Source organism: Anser brachyrhynchus (assembly GCF_964034855.1).
Source record: "Anser brachyrhynchus genome assembly, chromosome: 1".
In the NCBI taxonomy this organism is placed as follows: Eukaryota; Metazoa; Chordata; class Aves; order Anseriformes; family Anatidae; genus Anser; species Anser brachyrhynchus.
The window spans coordinates 64,997,973-65,011,481 of NC_137694.1; the positions used below are offsets into that span (position 1 = coordinate 64,997,973).

Genomic DNA, 13,509 nt, shown 5'->3' on the forward strand with positions numbered 1-13,509 from the left:
TGGTGTGTTGACAACAGGACTGCTTAAAGGAGATGTCCCGTGCCTAAGCCCCCTGGTATCATTGTCATCAAGATTTCCCTACATTTACCCTTTTCCTTTCTGCCAGGATCTTGCAGGCTGGGCTGGAAGTGGAGCGCCTCTCCCTGAGAAACTTTTTCCACTGGTTCCACTCGAAGCGGGGCATGTGGAACCGGCGCCAGCTGAAGACATTGTAGCCTTCAACACCAAAGCTGCCCGGCAGCACCGTCCACCGTCTCGCCCCGGCGTGCACTTTATCGAGGCACACAGCCAAGCGCACAAACTCTCCCTCTGCTCCCAGAGCCCTCCGACGGGACGGTCAGGCTAGAGGAGCTTCTCTTGGGAGCCACTGCATCCAAACCATGGGATCCGCATCTCACTGGGAAGCCGTGTGGGGAAGCTGTCGCCCAGTGAAGTAGTCGTGTTCCCTGCCGTGCAGTCTGGTGGATGGCACAGCGGGAGAGGTGCCATATTTCCTGTCGAGTCTTGTGTGGTGCAAAGCAAACAAACAAAGATCTCGGCTAAGCCCAGAATGGTTTATATACAGGAATGCAGCTTTTCTTTCAATACTTGAAGAAAAAAGGGAAAAAAAATATAATGGAAAAAACCCCTCTCCTTCCCTCTCAACCCCTGCCCCATCTCTCTGGTATCCATACTTTTGGACAGGGGACCAAAATATGTTCTCTGAACTGTATTGTGTCCACATGCCCGTGTGCTGACCCCAAAAAGATCTGGATGAGGAGGAGTCGATAGGCACTTTAGGCTGCTGGTGCTTAGACATTCCTCTGTGCTCTTCACTTCAATCATTATGAGAAACTGTGCTCATTCAGTAAATTATGGGCTGTGGATTGAGACCCAAGTACAGTTCCCATGAGAGACACATTTGCCTGCAGCTGAGCAAGGTGGCAGGGGTTGATGTTTCAACTCTCCCTGAATTATTGATCCACTGCCTGAGGATAGTGGAGGGGTTATACAGAGATGCTAGGAGGGCATCTCAGGAGGAATTTTGCAACCTTATCTGACAGACATACGTGTTTGTCCTTACAATATCAGGGAAACCCTAGCAGGGAGAAGTGGCAATATTTTATTAATTGAGATATTGTGATTTTGTTAGAAAAAGAGGAGACAGATTATTCTGCTCTCTAAATCCTGTACATTTATGCAGCATCTAAAGGTTAATTTAATAAGTTATGGCCTCAGAGTGAGGTCTTATCATAGTTTGGCTTTTATCTAAAGAGCAGACTTGTTTGCATTGGTGGAAGAACTGGCACAGCTGTTGGTGCTTCACTTCTGGAACAGCCCTGGGAGCTCTGGCCTGATACAGGGGAGGTGGCCTCAGGCCTTGGCACTTGCACTGGGTGCAAGGAACAGTGAGGGCAGAAGAGGGTTGAGTGAGTAAAACGATGGGCAGACCCATGCTGGCACAATAAAAGAGCTGTGGGAAGAGCCAGCCTGATGCTAGAGCGAATTCTCAGCCCCTAAAACTCCCACTAATGCAAGGCAAGATTTTTACCCCTAAAACCATTTTACAGGACTGTAGAAATCCAAAGATCCACAGCAGCACAGTCAGTGCTCTGCACTGCAGCTTTAAGGTCCCTGTACAATGCTGAAAAGGCTGCTACTGATCTCACACTTCAGCAGGGAGTGTGACATAGGATGCTGCTGATGGCTCCCAGCTCTGCGGGGAGCTGTTGAAAAGTGAGCAGTGGAGGTATGCAGCATACAAGCGATGCTGACACGGTACTAGAGTTGTTTGCGTTCAGACTGATGGAGTGGATGCCAATTCGGAATTGGTATTCATTTGTTATTAATTCTGTGGTGCTTGGCGAGCCCATCAGGTTCCACTATTGCAGTAGAAAACTGAACATGCAAGTCCTGGCACGTGAGATGTAAATCTTGTCAAATCATCTGGTTGCCTCAGTCTGGGCTTTGGGACTGATGGAGTCAACCCGATTTAAGGAAGCTTCAGTGTGCAGCTATGGTGAGAAGTATGCGAGAGACTGCTCTGTCTCTCAGTCCATGGAGCCTTTGCCAGAATATAGATGCTGAATATCTAAAAAGAGACAGCCTCAGCCTTCTGCCCAAGCCAGAGCAGTCTTTTTAATGAGGGAAAGTACTCTTCCTATGGAGACAGTAAGGAACGAAATGCTGCCCTTGGGTGGAGGGGGAAGAGGCTGACAACTGTCAACTTTTTTTTTTTTTTTTTTTTTAATGCATTATGTGAGTTTAGGAGGCTAGAGCCCGGGGATGTAGTGTTGCAATAAGCTCTGTTTCTGCCTGGAACACGCAGTGTCGGTCGTGCTTTCGTGTCGGAGCCTGCGCTTCACTCGCAGACACAGGCACAACCTCATGAGCACGCAAGTGAGATATTCTCCAGATGCTGAGGCTGTGCTTGCAGCTTGTCCGGGCTGGCTCTGTCAGGCAGCTCCTGCGGCACGGGGAGAGGCTGGCAGAGGGGGCGAGCAGCGGGGACGCAGCCAGGTGTTAGCAGCTTGGCCCCGTGAAGCAGAGAATGGTGTTGTGCCTGTTTTGCAGATGGGGAGATGGTGGATTTGGTGGTAACCCTGATGTCAGGTGCAGGGAAGGTAATATATATAATACATGTGATAATGAGTAACTCCTCTTCCTCACCAGGGAGGATAACCAGCAAAGAGTGGATTAGAAAGTAGGGTGCAACCCTTGCTCCAGCACTGCCAGCGGAATTATAGGATTTCGTCCCCGTGCTTTAGCTGGCCAGGTGACTGCTCCGTCCTGCACGCCTGTAACCCAGACCAGGAGCAAGCAGAGCTGCTTACCTCGTAGGGACTCCTTGGTGTACATGGAAGGACTTACTGGGGTTCGGTCCAGTTTCCTAGGGGCTGGTGTCCCCACTGTAAAAACTGCCATCACAACTGTTCTTCTGTTCTTAGCACAATGGGCATTCTTCGTTGGTATTTGAGCAATGCGGTGGTAAACACAATTAATACTAATTGGTACTAGTTGGCAGCCCCCATGGAGGAGCTTGGAGAGAGCCCGTGGGGCCAGAAGCCATCTTCCAGCCCACAAGCTCAGAGAGTGCTGAGGGTTGCAGAGGACGGGCTACATGCTCGCTGGCTTGCCAGCCAGCAGGAAATCTTGGGCAAGCAGCGCCAGGCTGCTGCCCCTCTTCCTAAACAACCTGCAGCTTTTTCCTCCCCTCCAAACAGAGTTATGAAGAGGGGGCTCCCTTCTGCTGCTGCAGAGGGCTCACCCTGGGGATCGGCACAGCTCGCACAGTGCTACAGGGAGCCTGGCTCCGCCAAGGCAGGGAAGCTGACCTCCCCCGGCAGTCAGCCTCGTTCCTGTCGCAGGGAATCCTGAGGAAGCTGTGCCTGAGTTTGCGGTGAAGTTTACCCCGCATTCCTGGCCTGCGTGTGCATCCTGGCCACGTCCTGTCTCGGAGGCAGGAGGAAATGGGTTGCACACCATTTCCTTCATACCAGGTGCACAGGCAGGGAGGGAGCTGCTGCGGTAGGTCCCCAGTTGAGGACGGCTGGGGAAACGGTGGGCCATGCTGCAGGAACAGGCTTTCCCTGCAGCAGGATGTGGCCGGGCTGGGGACATGGGGCTCCCGAGGGCGGGCTGCACTGCAAGGTGGCTCTGCCCGCAGGCGCCAGCTCCACCATCAGGACTCTTTCATTCCCCAGTGTGTTTGGGCCTGAGGTTTGTTTTGTGGTTCAGCAACGGAAACCAAGAAGGACTGAGAAATGCATTGTGTGAAAACAGTAATGTGACTTGTTTTGTCTTTAATGTTTGCCTAGTATGAACATCTCACCTCTTTTCATTGCCTAAAAATGGCTGATGTTGTTCACTTTTTAGATACCAATGCCTTGTGTTAAAAATCTGGATTGTACCTTGGAATTATCTGCCTTAAAGTGGCTCTGTGCCTTCAAGACGACCCCTGGGCCACCTCTCTGTTAGAACTGGGGGGATGTACTGGTTCTCCCCCACATTTTATAAATACATTGTCTTCCTACAAGAGCTCAGTTCTGTCTGCGTGTTTCTTGCACACCCACATCACCACACAGCAGAGGTTAGGAACCAGCTGTTGCTCCTCTGGCCTCTTGTAGCTGAGGCTGTAGGCAACGAGATGCTGCAAGCGAGGTTGGCCAGGAGCAAGACCTCTTGTAGACCCCTTGAGGCAGGGTGCCCTAGAGAAGGGGATGGTAACAAAACAGATTTTCTCCTGTCTTGTCTCCTTATCCCATGGAGCAGGGCAGAAACATGGGACAAATGTGTGCCCCAGCAAAGCAGCAGTGCTGTGGACAATGATGCGGAGAATGAAGTTGTCTCTCCTGCAAGCAGGGGACAATTCCTGCAGAAGGCTGCAGGTGAGTCCAGACCCGAGCTGGGTGCTTGGCACCACCTATGCCAACGGGCAGCCAGCTCTTTAATGGCAACTGCTTACTTGGATTAAAATTCATACCCTCTTCACTTCAGCTCTGCCTCCTTTGGGTATAAAAAGCTTGGCACAAACGGGGGTCAGACAGAGAGAAGGAAAAAGGCAGCCAGGGTTGCTAATGACTCCGATGCCATTAAAATGGGAAACGGTAATTCAAGGTGACAGGAGAAGCGTTCCAGCACACTGCTGATCTTCTGCTCCCCTCTGCCAGCTATCGGGAATCCCTCTCCATACGGGCCAGCCTCACTTGCCGCCGTACCTGACTTGGCAGCTCTCTGAGACGGTGATGTTGAAGTTAAAGGTCTGGTAATGAATTTCCCCTTGCTGCGTCTTTCCCAGATGAACCTTTCTTTTTGTTGCAGTCACTCATCCATGCTAATTGCTTTGCCTCCTGCTCTGTGAAGCAGTGACTCACAGGATTTGGGATCTGCAGACAGGGTGCACCATTTTTTACCCTTTCATCAACCCAGCTGGCCAGCAGTGGCTGCAAGCCCTCAGCTGATGGTTTTCCACTGTCTGAATCTAGCATTTCTGCCTCTCCAGTGATGGCTCTCTCTGGAGGAGAGCAGGGTAACAGATGCATCTCAGGTACATCCACCCCCATTTGCTGTTGGTGTCAGCAGCAACTGAGGACCAAGACAGGCAGCAAACTCCCTGCCACCCCAGACCTGTCATCCCCGGGACAAAGTGGAGGACGAGTCTTTACCTGATGCACAGAACAGCCCAGGACAGTGCTCAACTTTGCTAATTACAATTCTGGAAAATAACATAATTGTTCTTTGCCACCTGCACTTTCTATGCAACTGCCCTGCAGCTGCAAAATAGCCCCTGTGATTTGCAGCCACAACCTGGTGCCGCCCGCAGCCTTACCCAGGTGCTGTTGTTGGCAAGGTCGCTCATGATCTCCCTACAAAAGAAGGGCCACCTCTAAACAGAAATTTTGTTCTGTGAACTCAGATATGGAGTATAAATGGAATCTGCCCATATCTTTAAATATCATATAATATTTTTTAAAATGTCAGTCACTCCTAGTAGCTCCTGAAGACTAATACGTAGAAATTTCCATGTCATTTCTTTCCCAGTGGTGGTAAGATTATGCAAAATGAAATAGCCAGATTGATTCTGCCATATGAAGGAAAAAAATCATTTAATAATCAGAAAAGCATATACTTATTTAAATAGGTTTATGCCAGGCTACTAAAATATCCATTTTAGCATGATTACATATTTATAAAATTTAGGATCCAACATTTTTACTCTTTCAATAAAATCTGAAAAATCAGTAATTCAAAATTTTATAAGGAAAAATGTTGCAGTACAAGAGAGTTCCCAATATTGTTAATGTGAAGATTAGATATTTAAAAACATAGATGTTAGTAATAACACCTTAAATTATGGTGGTTTATTTGTAAAGTAATACACTATTCATTTGTCATTTCCCATCGTGGCAATTAGCCTAGGATGTCTCATTAAGTATAATGTTTTTCTCCTACCTATTGTCAGGCTGCTCAGACAGCATTCCCGATGGGTCCCTGGCAATGACATCAGATCATGATATCTATTTTCTGTCATTGTTATTTTCCCAATACTGGAAATGTATGATTGTTTTCATAACTGTTTCTCATTTAATTTTATTTTTAAATGACTAGGAAAATAGTTGAACTCTTTTTAGCCATGTTGACATACCCACACTTTCCTATCCTCCCATGAGAACCTTTTTTTTTTTAGTTTGAGAAATCCATTTCTACATTTGGGAGGTAAACTATTAGACAGCACTGCTTTAAATATAGCAAATTATGCCTGAGCCAAAAAGCTGGACATTTTATGTTTATTTATCCTGCAAAGTAAATTGTCCAGTCTTCTCTACACAATGAGCCGATACTGGATATGTGAAGCAGGCAGCTAAAATAAGAGATGAGATTTACAGAAGTACGCTTTGAAATTGTGTACCTGCTGCTGTTTCTGCAGCTTTCTCTAGAAATCGCTGCAAAGTTTGCTCTGGTTTCAGATAGCAGTGGAAGTTGTCACCCCTGCAGAACTGCACGAGCATCACAGCAAGGGGCTTCCATGCCAGGAAACGCGTACAAGTTTGGAAAGTTTAACCCAGTTCTCTGCATTCGTTGACGGGGTCCTGCTGAGGTGGTGCAAATACAGAGGAGATCTTCCACCACCAGGCACATGGCTCGGGTCCTGCAGGACAGACAGAAACGCTGTAAGGTCGGGGCAGGCCTCTCCATGCCACACAGGCAGGGGGGCAAGGCAGGACAGAGCGGGTCACTCAGTGCCACAGCCACCGCTGTGCGTGGGGGCTGCAGCTCCTCAGCGCTCCCACCCCGCTAGGCCCCAAGCCAGCGGTGTTTTATGGAGGATTTTGGCCTTCATGGTGAGTCCGAAATGCTTCCTCCCTCATCGTGTCGTGTGTCTATCAAGCCTTCTTGCTGGCTGTTGCCCCAGTTTATTCCTTCTAAGCTGTGTCTACACAAGTGAGCCAGAGATTTGAACTTTGCTTCTTGACTTAAAGGACTTTCGACGTAAGAAGATGCCATTCCCTCATCTGACCTGACTTCTGAACCCAAGTGTTTGGTTGGATTCTTATTCACAAGGCTCTCTCCTGAAAATAAGAGTTAGCTTCTTAAAATGGCCCCCACCAAACCACACCAGCCAGGGTGAAGAGCCCCTTTCCCCACTGCTTCCCAAGCACCTTCTCTTTTTTCTACTCAGATAATGCTGCATCTTCAGATACCTCCCAGAATGAGCCCGGTTTTCTTTCCCAAATTTAGCTCTGGATCACAACTGCTATCAGTATCTAGCACGAGATCCGCAGTCTTCTGAAACCAAGTCAGGATGTTTGGTGTTCTTGCTTTACAGACCAAGCAAGGAAATCCTCCTTCTCCCATTGAACAAGGAAATTGTTCAATGACCCTGGGTGCCCGCAGGACAACAGCATGCCCCTGGAAAGGCTTTGTGTGTCCGTGCAGCATTGCCTTCTGCTTATCCACCTTGCAATGATGCTTTCTGAGGCTGAGAGCCCCTCCAGGGGCTGGCAGCGATGGGGAGGGGACTCACCCCTTTCTTACCTGGCTCCATTGCCCCTTGACTTAATAAGGTCGAAAATTCCTGGTAGGGTAGAGGCCTGTCTTCTGCACCCCAAAGGCTGTGATGAAGATGTTGATGATGACTGTGATGAAGATGAGAGCTGTGGCAGCATTGTTGAGTATATTCAGGCGGGGTTGCTTTGCAACGTCATTCAGGTTCAGGCGAGCTGTGTGATTCAGTGCAAAAACAAAACGTGATTTGTGTCTTGACTCCAAGTCCCCCAGCCCCTGCAAGCCTTCCCTGCCTGGCAAATGTCCATGGTGGCCCTGGACACAGCAGCCACATTGCTGGGGGAATGGTCCCAGGAGCTTTACAGTGGGCACAGCCTTCCCTATGACAAGGTAGGAGGACAGAGCAGGGGAAAACCATCTTCCCTTTATGTCACGCGTCTCTTTTTGCCATGTGGGTGCCATGGCCCTACAATGGCCAACCCAAAGCAGCCGAGTCACTGCTGCGTGCTGGCCAGGCACGTGCCATATGACACCCACTGCATGGCTGTGGGACGTGCCAAGGTAAGGCTGGGTGACACAGGGGACAAGGCTGGAAACATCCTGCTGTGGTTGGGCCTCAGGACTTTCTGTGGCCTCAGATCCCATATCCCATATAAGAAAGCACGTAGGATTTACAGGAAAAGGTGGTGTTCTGCTCACTTTTAATAATGGGCATGTGTTTGAGACTCAAATGCTGGAACTCCCATGTCAGATGGAGCACTGGGCAAGCCTGCCTGAAACACTGGTGTTAACATACTGTCTATATGGCAGTAGGAGAACTGTGGCATTGGTTAAAGGTGAGGATAATGAAGAGATAATAAATGAATGGTTGGGGAAAGGGGCTTCTCCCTCCCACCCCTTTGCCAGCAGCAGCGTGCGAGGGCATACACATCTCGACAGCCACCTTACCGCTGATGATGAGGAGAATCCCGATCACCACCTGGAAGAAGAGGGAGATGCTGATGAGCACGATGAGGGTGATGTAGTACTGGAAGGAAGTCCCCTGCTCCAGCACCGCTTTGAGCTGCGTGACGTTCGCCATGAACAGCGCCACATCCAGCATGCTCTCCGCCACGCTCTTCTTCGTCGCGTAGTGGTTGATGTTCATCGGGCCGCTCATCCGGAGGTGAGGAGTCGTGCCCTGAGGAGGCGAGAGAAACCACATGAACTAGTACAATTCCTAAGCCGACAGGACCCTCTATTCTGCCTTGCCATGGGGTTTATCTAGAAAGCCTGGAAAAGAGTTAAAGCTTCATGCTTTAAACCTGGTAAGAGCACCCAACTTTCTCTCGCAGTCATCTCGTGGTGTTAATAGGCACAAAACACATGCAGTGATCAAAAGCTCAGCAAGGTTAGAAAAACACTGGGAATTTGTGTGGAAAACAAGCTCGTCCAGAGATAAAATAGTGTAGATTACCCAGAGACAGGGATTTTACAAGCAATATTAAATTCTCTTCCTTCGGGGCACAGACAAGCCTCAAACTTCAGGGGACTTAAAGAGAGATCTTCTTTTTCAGTCGGGTGTTCAAAGGGCTGTCAGTGGCTGGGCTTTGGATCTTCTCTGAATGCTTGTTGCTGGCTACTAGCTTAAACAAAATACTAGAACATATGTGACAATCCATGCTTTTTTGTCTGTTTCTGAAACCACAGGCACTATTTCTTCGAAATGTCAGGCACCAGAATGCTTGGAGACAAGGGGTGGGATTCATCACACCTAACCTGAACCAACCATTCAGGCATGGTTTTTGTCAGTGGAGAGAAACAGGTATTTACAAGGGGTAGGTCATCTGGTTGCTTTTAACCTAATTACAAGGTGTAGGTCATTTGGCTGCTTTTAGCCATCTACCTTTATCAACCTTAAGTGAGTTCCTCTGTCAGCTGCCTTGCCCCAGATGATTAAAGGACAACGAGATGGAGGAGACAAGTGCTTTCAGCTCACTCAGTGTCATCAGCTGACACACACACACACAAAAAAGGCAACAATAACAAAAGGTTTGAATATATCTGCAGCAAGCTATGATCTTTGTCAAAAAGAAAGAAAACAATGTGCCAACATAGCAGACAGGCTTCAACTCTGGATAATCAGCCTCCTGTCAGCTGTTAGCGAGGGTTGGCAGCCTTGCCCTCAGCACTGTCTGATGGACGACCCTATAAATCTGTAGAAAAAGGGTAGGTGTGGTTCTGAGGGGTCTCTTTTGTTGAGAGTGGCAGAAGAGATGTCTCCAGGCGTGTACTGGAAGTAGGGCTGTGCCTTTGTCAAGTGGTGAGTGCTCCTTTGGTCCATTTGTCTCTGATAAAGCACAAAATGTAATCTTTTCCTCCAGGCGGAGCACTAGAGAAAAATGATGCATAGTGCTCTATGCTGCTGTCTCTGGTTTCCTTGTGCGTCCCTGTGCTGAGCAGAGCAAGCAACCCTGGGAGAGCCTTGTGCGTGTTTGTCATTGCAATAGGGACCAGGTTTCAGAGGGGGGTTGTGGCTGTGCCAGGCATTGCCCTTGTGTGAGGAAAGATGTGCAGGAAGGGCTGTGTCCTGTTTGAATGACTGATGAATGTGGTCACTTATGAAGGGGCCAGCTTTGGGGGTAGGAATGTGCTTTTGGGGATTTTTATTTTTTTTGATAGTTTCAAGCATATAATTCTTGTGGTTTCTAATCCTGAAGCAACTGTGGTTAAGAGGCTTTTTTGCAGAGCCTGTATTTCTTGCTGTGGAAAGCAGAAGGTAAAGGATGCTGGAAGGAGATAAAAGTAGAAGAGTGGGGAGCCTGTAAAAACTCTAAGGCAGTGGAGGGGAGGGAGGGCATTCAGGGCTTCTTAACAGCACTGTCTGATGTCTGGGACAATAGAAAAGAGGTACCATGTCTAGGGAAAGGAGGCCAGCAAAAGGTCTGACCATGGGAATGTGTCTTAAAATCCTAGATTTAGGTATGACCTGCTCTCAGCTGGCATAAAAGCTTGTGAGCCTGTCACAGCAGAGTAACACTGACACGCAGTAGTGCCAGGTTTGAGATTTGGTCCCTTTTAGTGTGTTTTCCTTCTCATCTCTGAAGTTTGCCTTCTGACCAGCAGTGCTACAATACTTGGCATTGACAATTTATCTCTGTAATGATGAGTTAAGGATGGCAGAACAAGGACTCGTACAAACCGGACAAAGCTTCTGTCAAACAAGTGACTGGCACAAGGAGGCTGAGACATCTGTTCCAAGTAGCTTATGTGGAGACAAATAAGGCAAGTCAATTCTTCCTGAATAAAATCTCTTCCTCCTCTTGAGCTGCCAGCTCCTTTACCTGTAGCGAGAATTGGGGCAGAGTTGCAGTGTGCTGAGCTCTGTCACAGATGAACAGACAATGAAAATAGTTTTCACATGCTCTTTTATCACATGAGTGAGCACAATGACATGCACCCCTGTTTGGGAGATGATACTGCAGGCAGGAAAAGCTGCTGCTCTCCCATGTGGAGCTGCTGGATCTGGGAAATCCTTGCACTGAGCAGTAAAAAAACAAACAAAAAAACATGATTCCTGTTTTGAGGTTCTGTCTGCCCTGGCTTGGTAGATCAACAAAGGTGGCCAAAAGGTTACTGGATGGTGAAAGCTGGCCACCATGCTTATGTGAAGGCAGCTAAGCAATCAATCAGTCTGCAGAAGTGCTGATACTGCAGAAGTCCTATTGATCGCAGCTAAAGTTAGAGCAATCCAGCTCCTCTACGGATTCCGCCCTTACAGAGTACTCTGTCTGGCCCAGCAGCCACAAATGCAGACCTGGAGTGTCTGATAACACGAGGCTTAAGCAGAGCAGCAGTCTTCAGAGACCTGGTGTTTCGATTGCTGTGGGAGGATGGCATTGACGGGGTGCCAGTGCCGTAGCTGGCACCAGCTAACCACTGCATCTGTGCCCTGTGGGTAAGAAAGCTGTGACTGACTCTCTTGTTTTATTTCTGGGCTGCTGCTGTGTGTGCAAAGCTCTCGAAATGGGACCGATGCTGCTCTTGCTTTGCCTCAAAGTTCAGTCCTCTGATGGCTGTGGTCCAGGAGCTGATTCATGAGCAGCTTGTGTTTCCCACAGCAGGATTGCCCAGGGAGCTGCAGGGGGTTATGTGGGATCACTGGGGAGATTGTGATTCCCTTTTGGCAAGCAGAGACCTAAGGCAAGCCACAGGACATACCTGAAAGCTTATTAATGTGACTTAGGTCATCAGGGTAGAGCTGGTGTCTTTCTAGTCACATTGAAAGTGTTCCCTTCTGAGAGTGGGGATCGCTGCAGTATCTTCTGGATGTCTTGGCTTTCTGTATGAGACAGCTCTATTCCCCTACAGAGACTGGGCAAGCCTCAGTCTGACCTCAGGCATATCATCTTTTTGCTTTCTCTCATGTAAATGTGGCACAGCCACACAGATCTCTAAAGGGGCTGAGTGAGGCACCCAGCGATGTTTTATAACAGGCTCTAGTTTTACTCCAAGCACTCCCCTACACGCACGTGTGTGCTAATATTTAGCTTCCACTTCTACTTTTATTTTATTTTAGGAAATGGTGTATAATGTTCAGTTTGGGGCCCCTCACTACAAGAAGGACATGGAGGTGCTCGAGCGAGTCCAGAGAAGGGCGATGAGGCTGGTGAGGGGTCTGGAGAACAAGTCTTACGAGGAGCAGCTGAGGGAGCTGGGCTTGTTCAGCCTGGAGAAGAGGAGGCTCAGGGGCGACCTTATCGCTCTCTATAGGTACCTTAAAGGAGGCTGTAGAGAGGTAGGGGTTGGTCTATTCTCCCACGTGCCTGGTGACAGGACGAGGGGGAATGGGCGAAAGTTGCGACAGGGGAGGTTTAGGTTGGATATTAGGAAGAACTTCTTTACTGAAAGGGTTGTTAGGCATTGGAATGGGCTGCCCAGGGAAGCGGTTGAGTCATCATCCCTGGAGGTCTTTAAGAGACGTTTAGATGTTGAACTTAGTGATGTGGTTTAGTGAAGGACTTGTTAGTGTTAGGTCAGAGGCTGGACTCAGTGATCTTGGAGGTCTCTTCCAACCTAGATGATTCTGTGATAAAGGAGGAGCAGGATATCACCACAATTGTGTGGGGCCTACCACTTTTTGCATGTGATCTCTGGTTTAGCTACATGGAGCTGTCAGGCAGCAGGGCCTGTGAAGCCTTGCTTTGGCACCAGAGGGCATGCTGGCCTACACAGTTGCCCGGCCCTGCTTTGCTAACTAAATCTACCTGAAAACTTTCCACTGAAATTAGTTTTCAAGGAAATTCTTTTCTTTTTAATTTTTTTTCCTTCAAGAAATAGTTACCTTATTATGAAAACCCTTGGAGAAGGTTCATCTACATATTTTTTTCCAAAGCTCGCAGGTTTGCTGCGGGGGGTGAGGGACTGAAACACGCTTAAAACTGCTTGGAAAAGTTCTGCAAAACCTATGGTTGCTCTTGTATTTTTTGAGGGGAAGGAGGGGGGGAACAAAGAGCAGATCTAATTGCAAAACCTGTGGGCTTTGTGGGTTTTGTGACCCTCTCCTCAGGGAGGAGAAAGAGACAGTGGGACAGCGTGAGATTGAGAAGTATGCGGATGATAATCCTCTTTGTGGGAGCGCTCTGGCAGAGGGGGATGTCTGAGGAGCAGCTATATTACTGGCCATCATTTCCAAGGGAAATGCTGGAGGGTGCCAAAGCAAACAGGCGTGAAGGCAGGCCCTGCACGCAGAGGGGTAGGTGCAGAGGCTCGCACTGCGGGGATGGCAGCTGATAAACAGCCGCACACAGGCGAGCACACACAGGCATGCACCGGGCATCAGGCACCAGGGAAAACCCGGGGTGTTTTTCCACAGTATTTGCCAGTTGGCAGCTGTAGAAGTACTTTGTAAACATCAGCTGCTGAAGGTTAAAGCACACAAGCTCATCATTTTGCAAGGTAGGAGAGGAGCGCTGTTCCCCTTCTGCATGCAGGAGGCAGAGATGGAAAGCCCTGCTCTTGGTCAATGCTTCTGAGTGCACAGTT

The 13,509-nt window shown here is 48.7% G+C and overlaps 2 protein-coding genes and 1 long non-coding RNA gene across 8 annotated transcripts in view; 2 read left to right on the plus strand and 1 right to left on the minus strand.

Moving 5' to 3' along the window:
* Positions 1-4,017, plus strand: part of B4GALNT3 (beta-1,4-N-acetyl-galactosaminyltransferase 3) — a 60,399-nt gene extending 56,382 nt beyond the window's left edge. Inside the window, exon 20 of the mRNA XM_080576084.1 lies at positions 107-4,017. Coding sequence (XP_080432210.1) covers positions 107-215 — 109 coding nt within the window. The 3' untranslated portion in view covers positions 216-4,017. The remainder of the gene's footprint in view (positions 1-106) is intronic.
* A 2,227-nt stretch (positions 4,018-6,244) lies between these two features.
* The window catches only part of NINJ2 (ninjurin 2), a 46,147-nt gene continuing 38,882 nt past the window's right edge, over positions 6,245-13,509 (minus strand). For 4 of the 6 annotated variants that reach the window (XM_080576117.1, XM_080576119.1, XM_080576116.1 and 1 more), the window contains 3 exons: positions 8,434-8,665; positions 7,516-7,700; positions 6,245-6,628 (listed from right to left, as the gene is read on the minus strand). In XM_080576117.1, the coding sequence (XP_080432243.1) occupies positions 7,537-7,700; positions 8,434-8,665 (396 nt within the window). In that variant the 3' untranslated portion in view covers positions 6,245-6,628; positions 7,516-7,536. Of the gene's footprint in view, positions 6,629-7,515; positions 7,701-8,433; positions 8,666-8,941; positions 9,070-10,666; positions 10,798-13,509 lie in introns of those variants that run through there. The other 2 variants (XM_080576118.1, XM_080576120.1) reach the window with 2 other exon arrangements.
* Positions 9,254-13,509, plus strand: part of LOC308187786 — a 45,418-nt gene continuing 41,162 nt past the window's right edge. Inside the window, exon 1 of the long non-coding RNA XR_013944903.1 lies at positions 9,254-10,749. This is a non-coding gene — a long non-coding RNA (uncharacterized lncRNA). The remainder of the gene's footprint in view (positions 10,750-13,509) is intronic.